The sequence below is a fragment of the Hippocampus guttulatus genome, chromosome 2 (assembly GCF_054856545.1).
Source record: "Hippocampus guttulatus isolate MCC_2025c chromosome 2, RoL_Hgut_1.0, whole genome shotgun sequence".
In the NCBI taxonomy this organism is placed as follows: Eukaryota; Metazoa; Chordata; class Actinopteri; order Syngnathiformes; family Syngnathidae; genus Hippocampus; species Hippocampus guttulatus.
In genome coordinates this window covers 36,053,973-36,066,671 of record NC_141262.1, presented here as the reverse complement: position 1 = coordinate 36,066,671, position 12,699 = coordinate 36,053,973, and the positions used below count along the sequence as shown (strand labels likewise).

The following is a 12,699-nucleotide window of genomic DNA, read 5'->3' as shown; positions in this document are numbered from 1 at the left end:
TGTACCACAATATAATCTATTTTCTTTTGGCCCATACACTCCTCTGTTAAATAACTTGGGCCCATAACGCCGCATACTCACTGTACTGAGACCCAAAACCACATCTTGCGCCACCATTTGCTAAGCGCGCCTAACGTAAATACTCAAGAAGAAGCCTCGAGATTTGGATTTCAGAAGACTTCTGTCGAAGTTGAAGTATCAACTCTACTGATTTAAAAGTGTAAAAGTTTAGGTTTCAAAACTACTTAAAGTATAAAAGTAAAAGTAATGCAAGGGGGGGGGGGGAAATCAATTGCCAAGTTCAAACTGTTATTTGCAACAATATGTACTTTGTACCCACACTAGTCTAAAACACGGTATTCCGATTAATCTTGTGATCATGGAATAATAATTATTCAGATGAATCCACCCCGCACCCAAAAGCTTAACCAGGGATGTGCGAGGGCCGGCTGGCGTTCCTGGCAACCAACCTCTTCACTACTGGTACTTGTTTGGGACACAGACATCTTATAGGCAAGTCTGCACCATCTTTGAGTGTGACGAGGTGTCAATGACGCGTATATTTGTGCCACATGCAGGTGTGATGCATCACCCGCAAGCCAATAGACTCGCGTCATCATGATACTGTATATGTTTATACTTCTCATCCATCTCATCTTTCGATCTATCCTGGCGCGATTTATCCGAATGGATGTTATGAACAATATATGAGCGGGCTTGGTTCAAGGAAAATGACAAAGGGATGAACAATTTCATTTTGACTAAAACCGTCAACATATCCATCAATCCTGGTTTGAATGACACGCTGTGCAAAAACCACCTTTGGCGACCCCAAATTTCGGTCACGCATTTTCCAGTGTAAAAACTCTTCTCAAACGCGTGTGCTAGGTTCTACAGTCTGAGGCCGGGGCTATGGAGGAGGAACTTTGCCGCCTGCGGAGTCAAGCGGAGTTTCACGGCATGCAAACGACAGTCATCGCCAGCCTGGAGGGAGAACGGGCGGCACTGGAGAGAGACAGGGACATGCTACGCGGCACAGCGGATGCCCTCCGCGCTGCCCAGCGCAAGGTTGGAGAGTATACGCACACGCGCGCACATACACGTCTCTCTCTCTCTTTTTTTACTTGAAACGCGGACTTTGGAGCTTCCCCTCTCTTTATTTTATACTCCTGTACCGAACAAATATTGTACATGTGTTAAAGGGTGCATTTATTTATGTGGTGCCAATAACGTTCATACTCACAAAAGGTCACTGCACTGCTTATTACGAGCACTTTAGCTTGAAGGGCCACACATCCCCATTTCTTATGAAGGATGTGAAAAAGAAGACGCTCTCCTCATGGAAAAAAAAAATACAGAGCAACCGCTTGTGGGCTGTTTGCAGGAGAACTGTAGGTCATCAGACTGCAAGCTAAGGAAAAGAACAATGCTCTGTCAGCATGAAGAACATAGAAATGGGCTTTTTCCTCTAATATACAGTAGAGATATTGTGTATATTTTGTCAAGGTAGCTGCAGTTCCTATTATAGGGGGGGGGGGGGGGGGGGACCGATACATCAGACTTTGAAATCGTCAGCATCCACATGTGTTATTTTTACACATCTTAAAATGGATGGACGGATGGATCAAAGTTTTCTGGCATCAAGTTACGTTAAGCTTTTTCATTTGCTTGGCTGTACTGTTCCGATATTGAGTGATGTTAACCTTTTTCATAACAGTGAGTGCTTACGGAGAGGAAAAGATGCATAAATGCCCATAAAAACCCAAATATTGGGGCAATCATTCTAATATTTTCATAGGTCGAAGTGGGCACGAGTAGAGATTGCACATGACTTTTCTTGAGAGAGCATGAGCTCAGTATCAACATGGTTTTATATTTGCAATTCATGTGTCTTGAGGTTGTCTTTCTATTTTGACAGGCCAGGTGAGTTGCAAACACTGGGAATGAATCGTGACTCAAGTGTATACGCTCCGGCCGAAGGAAGTTGAACGCGAATGGGAATTTACAGCAAACCGACCTCCTCTGTTGCTTCTTGCGTTGACTCCAGTCTCCTACTTGGACACATGACAACGCATTTGGTCTTTTGTGGTGATATGATAGAGTCAAGTGATATTCTCACATTACTCCTAAAGGACATTATTAAAAGAAGCCTAATGTGAGATTTCTGACCCAGAATCAAAGTTTGTTTATTGTCGGGGTCTATAAAGAATTTTTACCGAGTGGCCGATAGCGAAGAAATTTTCAATGCTGCTCATTCCATCTCCTCGGGCTCGGCTCGTATTTTCAACATCGGGGCAAGGTGTCATTAACGCTTTATTTGCTCTCATATTCACATACTGCTTAGGTTGTGCCCTTCAGTTGTTATATGATGGCAAGCTATGTGTTTTTATCTTGTGGTGTTGCTTTTATTTGTCGTATAACTACTTTAATCCCCGTAACGTGACAATATAAGTGGATAATAAGTAATCCAGTCTTAGCAAGTGCCCAATAAAAGGCGCGGGCCGATAATCACTCGATACCCGAAAGGCCTTTTCACACTGCGCTTAATAGGGCGCAGCGCACCGTTGACAAATGCATTTATTGTGTGCGCGCTGTGATGCGTAAGGTGGGCCTTCGAGACGGGATGGGGTCGGCGAAGAGAATAGAACAGGCATGTCCAGCTCCAGTCCACAAGGGCCGCTCCCCGACCTGTTTTAGATGTGTCCCTTCTGCACAGTGTTGTTTTTGGCGGCCATTTTAGATTTAGTCTTAGACTTGCTTATGCTTATTAGTTTTAGTCACATTTTAGTCATTCCTATTCCTGATACTTTTAGTCCAGTCTTAGTCGACGGAAACTCAAAAAGCTTTTCTAGTGTAGTAGCGTTAGTTGACAAATACACAAAAAGTTTTTAGTGCAGTTTTAGTTTTAGTTAAAAATAGACGTACAAGGTTTCCACCCAATAATAAAGACTTTCTCTTTCTGATCTGCTAAGGATTGTGTATTACTCACAGATAAAATGGTAATAGTGGAATCAATTCTCATGACTGCAAAATAAGCCAAGAACCAAAACATTTTCTTTGGCAATCGTTTTGGGTAGATTTCCGTGAATTAACCTGCTCAAGTGCAATGAACATCCAAAATATGAGCAAACGATGAGGAACGCTTGTTCCTCATTCTTTCCTCAAAGTATGAAACAAATATGCCACTTTAAGCCAAATAAATAAACAAACAAAATAAAAGCAACAATGTTTTAACAATAATAGACTCGAGGGCACTCCCATCCCGAGTGCAGTTAAATCTATTTCACCAAAAAGCCACATTTGGCTTGTCATCGTCTCGTTATTGTCATGAAAAAAGAGCGTCAATGAAATAATGTTGTCGTCATCGTCAATGACGAAAACAACATTGCTCCTGCAGCACATCTGATTCAAAGGACACCGGATACTCCTGCAATAGACCGAAAACCAGGAAAAGCATCCATGCTAATTCCTGACATGCCGCTAACGGACGAGCATGGATGAAATTGGATGTATTTGTCACGCTTGCAAGGTGGTGGTGGACCCCAAAAAGCAGGCAGGAGGGAGGAGCGGGGTGTACTTGAAAGATTGGATTAAAACTCAGAAAACTAAATCCAAAACAAACAAAGTCCCAAAGTAACAAACAAAAAACCGTGACTGAAACAAAAAGTATCAATAACCAAAACACTACCGCAACAAACATGACAGCAGCAAAGGAACAGCAACAAACACAAACATGACAGTCGCCAACAGCAACAATGACCCGACAATGAGTGTTCGGGCTGGGAGTCCTAAGACCCGACTCTTGCAAGGCATGCATTTTTATTTTCTCTCAGATATTTAGACTAATTGGGTGTAAAAAACAGAGAATTATCTTTTTACTTGATGTAACGTCCTCGTAAGTGGACGCCAGGCCCTTATAGTCCAAAATTTAACATTATAGTCTTGAAAACCAAAGACGTCATGTCCACACATGTGCACGCACGCCAGGTCCCAGCAGGGGACACAATACCTCCTGTCCGTTACATAACGACCAACAGGTGTGCAGCTGCAGGGAGAACCCTACAGTGCCACCTGTTGGTCCCAAACCGAATCATGACAATATTGTTGTCTCGTTTTATTTCCAAGGAACTACTCTATGTTGAAGGAGCCTTATTTAGTCATACCATACTTATGTCTAATAGATGCTTATTACTTTGTTGCCATCATGTGGCATGTATAAGCAATTACATCAAGGCACCATTGCACGTGTATGAAACAGAGATGAAAGTGGACTTTCCCGAAAATACAAACGCAAGCACCGTATATATCCGTAATCCGGAGGACTTTCATCACCGATTTAATTATTCTTACCATGTTCTCTTTACGCAGAGCGAACAACTAGCGTTGACCAGTCAGACGCTCAAGGCCGAGTTGGAACGTCAGGGTCGCGCTTTGGAGACCTCTCGCCGCCGGGAGGAGGAGTTGGAGGCGGAGGTTCGTGACGCCGGTCTGGAGACTCAAACCACGGCCCGGGCCCGGGACCGGGCGCTGCTGGACGTGTCGCGTTTGGAGCAAGAGAAAGAGGCATGCCAGTCGGAGCTGGATGGCCTGCGGAAGGAAGCGAGGCAGCGGGAAAGAGAGACGGCGAGACTCAGACAGCAGCTGGAGAGTACCAATGTGGCGCTGGAACACAGCAACCAGAGGGTGAGAGCCTTGGATGCTGATCACAGGTACACACGCACACACACGGGCACATGTGGACTGAGCGAAAGTATTAAAGGTTCCATTTTACCCCTGGTAGCGGCTCATTATCAATAGAGACTGCAACCGTCGTGAATAATTGAAAACACTTTCAAATGGGTACCGCGAATGTTCCGTTGGCTTTCATAGACATCCGTGTCGACTCTGACCACATTCAATAACCTGTTTGTGGCGCATGTGTGTTAACGTGCGTGTGCACGCAGGGGCGTGTGTCAGGAACTGTCCGAGTCGAAAGAGCTCTGCACTCGCCTGCAGGAGCTGGAGCGAGAGCTCGGCACTCGATTAAGCAGCCTGGAGGAGAGTAAACGGCAGCTCGAGGAGCAGTACATAGACGCACAGGCCAAGAATCGATCACTGTTGCAGGTACGTGTACATATGCGTGTGCGGGCGTGCGTGTTTGCTAGTGTAGAAACTGTTCCAAAAATTGGGAATAGAATCTGTCATTTTAACCACAGCTTCACTGATAACCTGCTAACTCATTTCTTGGTAGCTATAACTCATCACAATGGGTAGTTTTGAACATTTTTGGGATCAAAAGCTTGCCGGGTGTTGCGTTCAATCTTCATCCCAATGCGGGGTATAAATAAGTCATTATACTCCCCCATCCCTTTGGACCCAGCGCTGGGTTTAGCCATTTCGCCCATTATTTGAATCACTTTTAACCCAGCAGCTTAAAAAGTATAAAAGCGCAGCGCTGCTTAATGCTGCGGCTACTGTACTTATATTGGGCAAAAATGAAGATTCCAATGAGAAGGAATTAGCCATATTTTTAAAGTTACAAATTAAACGGTGTTTTAATAGCAATCTAGAAAAGAGGAAAAGTGACGGAATTAACAGTTGCATCATTCTGGCAAGTGCTGGCTTGTTGACGTTAGTTTGACCGTCGTGTCTGTTGGTGCAAAACGGAGGTTAATTCATTTCACTTGTGGCACGGAAAAGTGGATGGCAGGTGCTTTCCGCAGGAGAGGCGTTCGATTACAGAAGTCACCGCTCCTTTATGATGACGACTGGCTCTTTTTTTGTCGCCGTCAGGATCTGTCCAGCGAGCAGACTCGTTCTCACAATCTTACTTCTGAAGTCCAGCACCTGAGCCAGAAGCTCCAAAAAGCTGAAACTCAACTCAAACCGGCAACGGACGCTCTCAACCAATCACGGGACAGAACACGGCCACCCGCCTGCCCTCCGAGCGAATATGAGCCTCATCTCCAGTCGGGGAAGACGGATGAGGATTGTGCACTTCGATCCTCAAGCCAACCTGACGGTTGTCAGACGGACCGGCGGGAGCCATCCGTGCCGGACCGAGACAAAGGTCGCGACCTTTCCGCGTCGCCCCACGATACGACAGGCGAGACGGAGAGGCGGCTCACTCTCAGGTTGTCGGAGCTGGAAAAAGAGGTTTGCGTTTGGATTGCATTGGGCCGCGTGGGCTTCGGATCTTATCAGCAGGATGTCTGCTTTGTTTATGTGAGGGATAATGATCCATATTATGTGGAAACTCTTTTGCCAGAGGGCTTCTTGTCGACGCTCCACTCACAATAGCGTCCACTTCCTGAGCGCGGCACTTTATTCTTAGTAGCTTTATCTCTCTTCATCACTTTGTATAACGTCACCTCAGCGACTCTTCATCTTTCTTATCTCATCTGCTTCTCTCTTCCTTTTTATCCGCCTTCTGCCGTCGACACTTAGTCCTGCGAAAATTATCGCAAACATTGCTTGCGCCGTCTCCAAGGTCAGGAATCTTGTCCGTTTGATTCGCGGGGTTGGAAGGCAGCGAGGCAGTCGTACCCAACGTATGCGGGTACGGGAATGATCGGTGCTACGAGTTGTGGCAAAAGTTGTAATCCCTCAAGCATCAGCATCACTCTTGAAGACTAGCAGACCGTGCGCGCATTTCCCCCGAAATCTTAAAGACGATACAAACGCAAATCGACTCTCGCAAATCCCCAGAGTATTTTGTGTAGTTCGGTTGAATTTGCGCTGTATGTTTTATTCAACATTAACAACTCGGCGCCCGCTTCTACATATGCCGCTCATGCTAGAATTGGATTATTGCGCAGGTGCAAAGATTCCTGTTGCGCAAAGTGCGTGATTTTGAAACGGAGGCAGACTGCGGGAAACCTACGATGCAATTCATTGTAAATGTAAACTAACCAGGAGTGCCGTTTTAAGGCACTCTGAAGGGTCACCCGCATATGTAGCGGAAGCGCAAATAATATTTTTGTAGGAGTGTGACAATAAGGCAGCACCAAGACGAGAAAATGTCGACGTGCTGTAGGAGGATGAAACATTTGCTACCGCCTGCGCCGTCTTTGTTTTCTCACCCTGATCACATCTGCCTCAGAGAGCCGCGGCGCTTGCGGGACAGGAGGCTTTGTCGTCGCGTCTGTCCCAGTCCCGGGAGACGCGTGAGCACCTGAGGGAGCAGCTGGAGGCGCTACGGCGACACTCGCTCAGCCTGCAGGACTCGTGTACCCGACTGCAGACGCTCAACACTCAGCTACAGGTGACTGAACGCACAAAGAAAAAAGACGGAGAGAGCTCGAGCGAGGCAGAAGGGATGCCTCGTATTTCAGTCTAGGTTATACTTTGGCAAATTTTATCCAATTGCAAAAAGGAAGTCATTGTTCTACGTAGAGCCACCTTTTACATTTAAAAATGTACTTTTTAGAGCGTGCCGACCTAGGGACTCCTCCTTAATACAACCAAGTACGTGGAGCAAACTCAAAGCCCTAGCTGTAATCGTACAAACATGGAGCACGTGAGAAGTGAAAGGCACCGTGAAGCAATGGGGGCAGCGTGGTGGCCGGTGGTTCACCTTTCTGGTTCAAAGTTATACGTTTTGGGTTTGAATCTCGCGGGGTTTAGCTTCCCCTGTGCTCGTGTTGCGGGTTTTATTTGCTTCATCGAACTTCCTTCGACTTTCCCAAAACTTACACGTTAGGTTAACCATACCTGTCGACCTCGGTTTATCGCCGCCCTTATGAATGATTACGACTCCCCTTACAAAGCAACAAAAAGCCGTACAACGGGTTGCCGCGCACGCGCACGTCACGCTTTATTAATCCGACCGTACGCAGCGATGAAAAAATACATACGATTGAGGATTACTTTTGCTGGTTTGCCGTGACAATAGTAGCGATCGACGACGGCATTGTCGTTGGCTACCAGCGGGTGAGACGATCTGGATTTGAGCCAAAATGGTCTTTGTGAGTTCGGTTCACAATTGCTTCTCTTTTCCCCGTATAAAAGTTGCAATACGCCGTACATGATTTGAAATGATAAAAAAAAAAATAGGGGGAAAATGTACACGTTGACTGAAGACTCCTAATTGTCCACAGCGCTGTAGAAAATAAATGAATGGATGGACTAACTGTTTACATTTCAAGGCTGCACACTCACAAATTTAAGTCACTTGATTCAATTACTAGGGCTACCGGTATTACTACCAGTACTATCATTAAAAAAAACAAAACAATAGGGGATGCAGCATTGTTGATTGCTCCCTTCAGGGCATGAGCAACTTCCGAGAGGGGAGAAGGAAAAACAAGTTAGTAGCGCACACAAGCACCATTATGGATGTGAACAGATAGACATTGAGAAGATGGTGTGGGAAATCCCTCAGGCAGTCTGGGCCTATGGCAGCATATAACTAAGGCATGATTCAGGACACGGCGGGGTCAGTCGTCACCATGTGCTTAAATAAAACACAAGAGCCCTTTATTAGCCCCCCAGAGGGGAACGTTAACATTGGCACATTTATTGAAGACGCTTCAAACACACAGGCTGTAAGAAGACATATGCACAAACACTATTCTTCTAGCAACTACCCATACACACCGATGCTGAAAATCCTACTTTTCATTCTTTTACTGCACTACCGTCTTAAACAATTCACATTTATACCCACAGACGATTTAGCCTTTAATGAAGTAAACATGCATGTTTTTGGGACGGTAGAAGGCCGGCGGCTAAGATTCAAACCCGGAACCTTAGAACGGCGAGTCAGATGCGCCGACTACTAGTTAGCTTGTCGCTACAAACGGATGCCGTCTTCTGTCATCGGCCCGCAGCAAGTAGCACAGAGTGCATCGGACTTAGTGTACAAACACTTGGTCTCATCAGATGAGCAATTTTAGTTCAAATTTCTCAGCTTAACATCACTTCTAATTAGCTTCGTAGCACTCTGGAAATCCAGGGTCATTGATACCCATTTGCAGTTTGTCATTCTCAGTATATTCTCCATTGACATACGACTACACGGCGGAGAGCCATGTTCCACCTACTTGAACCAGGTTTAATCTGACCGACCGACCGGTGGACGAAAAAATTGCTGACACTATTGTGGGCCAGGTAGCTGCCGAAGTTCAAATCTGATCGGTTGATATACCTGGCATCACATCAGGCAGCGCTATTAATTCTGAAGGCCGGATTAGATAGACATGACGGCACGCAGAGGCTTAAATAAAATGGGAAGAAAACGCTCCGAAATGAAGAGAATAGATTGTTGGGAATAAAACGATTTGGGTAAATGTAGATCAGTGCTTCTGATTTTATGACTACTCCATCTCCCGTATGTTCGCACAAACAGGTGGAACAAGCAACTCTAAACTCCCAGCATGCAGCGGCGCTGGCACGCCACAGCGAAAGCCGTGCCCGGTGCGCGGCACTGGAGGCGGAGTCGCAGGTTTGGGCTCGGGAGCGGGAGGAGTCGGCCGCCGGGGCGGAGACCCTCAGGCGGGACCACGAGCGACTGACGGCGCTGCAGCGACGCCAGGAGACGGAGCTGGAGGAACTTTTAGACAAACACTCGCGCCTGCGGAGTAGCGGCCGCAGTCTGGAGGCACAACACAGGGAGCTGGAGGCCAGGTGCACACAAGCGGACCACGGCGGATAATTGCGGGAGTGCTGAGAGACGAGCACTCGCACTCGCACTCTTGCAATCATCGTATGTGAAAACACCAACTTAATGTATGGAGACGGTCGTTCACACAGCCGCCGTGAATGAATGGCGTGAGCAATTACAGCCGAGCACGCCGATGCCACTGCGTGTCAAAAATAAATGACCGTTTGAGCCAGCGCATGTTTCTGCTATTATTGTGCGCGTAAATGCTGAGAGAATCGTTCACACCGCCGCTATTGCCCATGAACAAATGATTTTGTGAATGCCGAGACACAAACGCCGACACTGCTGCTATTATTGTATTTGTGAATGCTGAGAGACAAATATTCACATCACTGTAATAACGAATCAAAAATATTGATACTGGAACTGTTGAAAGATAAATGCTTCAACTAACGCTGTCACTGCGCGTGCGAATGCCGAGAGATGGACGTGATCACAATTGCTACGATGCATCAAAATCTTCCGGCGTCTATTCTGAGAGACAATCATTCATGCCACTGCCAATTATGCAATAGCCACGTTGCGAGTGCTCACGCCACTGCGCTTGTAAATGCTGAGAGACAGTTATTCGCAACGCACCGCTATGCATCAAAAACTACGACGACATTTTGTTGACTGCTGAAAGACAAGTGCTCACACGATGTGTTGTGTGTGTGCGCGAATGCCGAAAGATGAACATAACTGCTATTTATGCGTCGAAAAACTTACTACGTAAATGTTGAGAGAACCCTTCCCGCCACTACTATTGTGCATAAACAATTAATTTGGTGAACGCTTAAAGACACCTTCGCACTTCCACTTCTGCTATTGTCCATGTAACTGTAAATGCGGAGAGACTACTATTATAAGTTAAGTTCAGCACGCGCGTGCCGAGACCATTATTGTGCATGTACATGCTCGGAGAGAAATCAGTCTTCCCCACTGCTACCGCCCATGAAGATGTACTGTATTCAGTGAATGCCGAGAAATATTCACACATGCGTTTGTGCATTAAAAAGGTTCATTTTGTCCAGCCGAGCACTCGAGGTTTTGCTATTATCGCGCTTAAAAAATAGATATACGGTATATTGCCAAAATACTGAGAGACAAGCAATCGCACCACGTCAAACGTTTCACGCTCGGTTTGGGCTTTGTTTTCCAGTTATTACTTTTCTCATTTTGCACACTTGCCAATTGATGCGGCAATATCATGGCATCACCTCATATCGGCTGTATCCGGTATCCAATCGAGTCGATGTCGTCCCAATGCTTTTGCCATTGCTGCGACATGCTCTGATGCATTAGCCCACGTTCATTTCATTTTTGTTAGCATTTTGGCATTGGGAGGTTTTGTCCGCACGCACGTGCGATTGCTTTTTCTGCCAACCTGTGTTAATGCACGCATATGTGTTGTGTTGCATAGCTACAAAGAGCTGCTGGATGCTAAGAGCCAGCTTGAGGAAAGGGAGCGAGAGATGAAAATGGGGAAAGAGGAGATGGAAGCGGAAGCCCGTAGTCGACTGGAGCAAGAACGAGAGGTGCGGAGGCTTAAAGAAGACGGCGAGAGGTGACGCATTCTTAGACAAAGAGTCGGCATTTAGATCCCCTCCCCGATATGCTCCCACTTTGAAACTCTCGACATTTTTGCTTTACTATGGCTCGGAGGATACAAAACAGGAGGTGGGTTCGGTACAAACGCAATTCCGTGTGGTATTGCTCATTGACGTGGGCGCCGAACGGCGGAAGCAAGGAAAAACAAAGCAGGCAAGATGCGAGAACAGCCAGCAAAGGACAACGGATTAGAAAAAATTGTTTGGACGCTCATCCGCCGTATGCCGTATTTCGATTTGAACAACCGTTTCGTGACATCCCATTGTGAATTGTCACCATCATATTGACAGAAATGATTAATGGCACCTAAGTCATAATGACAGGCTGCCAAACTGGAGAATGATGTCCTTGCGTTGCCGTCGTGAGTGCTGTTTAGCTAATAGCCGGTCTGCTGTTTCAAATGTGCCCCTTGGACTTGTTAATCAGCATCCATTTTCATGATCAATGATAAAGACTTCAGATCTTCCACCCATCCATTTTTCGAAATCAGTAATTCCCAGCCACCGCGCCGGATCGTCGGGTATACTGCTCTGTTAATGTATCTGTGCCGGTGACGTATAACTGACATGCGGAACAATTAAAGTCTGTTCCGCCGCGTGGCAAAAAGAGCCTAATTAACCTTTGTATCCACCCGTTGCCGTGCGTAAAAGAGAATAGTTCATGACATGCGCGCAATGAGTGGGAACTACACGTGTAATGAAAATAATCACGTAACTTTGCCTTTGCCGCCAGCTTTGTGCTAACACATCATGGGAACCGAGCTAAACAAACGTTGCGGCAACACATGTAAACGCAACGCAAAAATATGACTAAAATGACTGCGGTTAGTGAGTCCCATACAGTAACCGCGAGTCTTCTTCATTTGTGTCCGCATGACAATATTACACTGCCCCCTATGGCCAATTTGGTAAAGCAGAAGAAGCGAGACGTGAAGTAATCATCCTTCATAAACTGTTTGAATGCTCTGCATTCAATTTAATTGTCGAGTATGTTTTTCCAACATTATAGAGTGATATTAAAAGTAAATGTAACGTATCATAAGGCACCACTTTATTTATTCACAAAAGGTGTCAAAATATTCATTAAACTGTAACTCGGTGTCCATATTAAAAGGCACGAGAACCGTATTTATAGTTTGTCATAACAATTAAATAGCTTCCACAGATGCATGTATTCCATACTTTGAAGGCATATTGTGAGGATCAAAAAATATTCCATCCATGTTTATTTCGGAAGTTGCAAACCTTCCAACTGTGAACGTTAGATATTATTTCATAGTAGAGACAAACAAAGATAATAGCTCTCTACGATAAACATACTGTTTTTTGCAGGCGATAAATTCAAACTAGAGTGTGATATCAAATCATTTTTGAAGTGATATCAGATGTATTCTAATAATTCTAATCCATAGTTTTATACCTCTGTGTATGACTCATTGTCTTGGGTAATAATATAATAATGGGTTG

At 45.6% G+C, this 12,699-nt stretch overlaps 1 protein-coding gene across 3 annotated transcripts in view; it reads left to right on the top strand.

Moving 5' to 3' along the window:
- ccdc88b (coiled-coil and HOOK domain protein 88B) overlaps positions 1 to 12,699 on the top strand; it is a 56,596-nt gene that overhangs the window by 23,990 nt on the left and 19,907 nt on the right. For 2 of the 3 annotated variants that reach the window (XM_086105907.1, XM_086105908.1), the window contains exons 15-21: positions 889 to 1,068; positions 4,369 to 4,709; positions 4,944 to 5,103; positions 5,773 to 6,135; positions 7,082 to 7,243; positions 9,329 to 9,606; positions 11,046 to 11,189. In XM_086105907.1, the coding sequence (XP_085962033.1) occupies positions 889 to 1,068; positions 4,369 to 4,709; positions 4,944 to 5,103; positions 5,773 to 6,135; positions 7,082 to 7,243; positions 9,329 to 9,606; positions 11,046 to 11,189 (1,628 nt within the window). The remainder of the gene's footprint in view (positions 1 to 888; positions 1,069 to 4,368; positions 4,710 to 4,943; positions 5,104 to 5,772; positions 6,136 to 7,081; positions 7,244 to 9,328; positions 9,607 to 11,045; positions 11,190 to 12,699) is intronic. The other variant, XM_086105909.1, reaches the window with a different exon arrangement.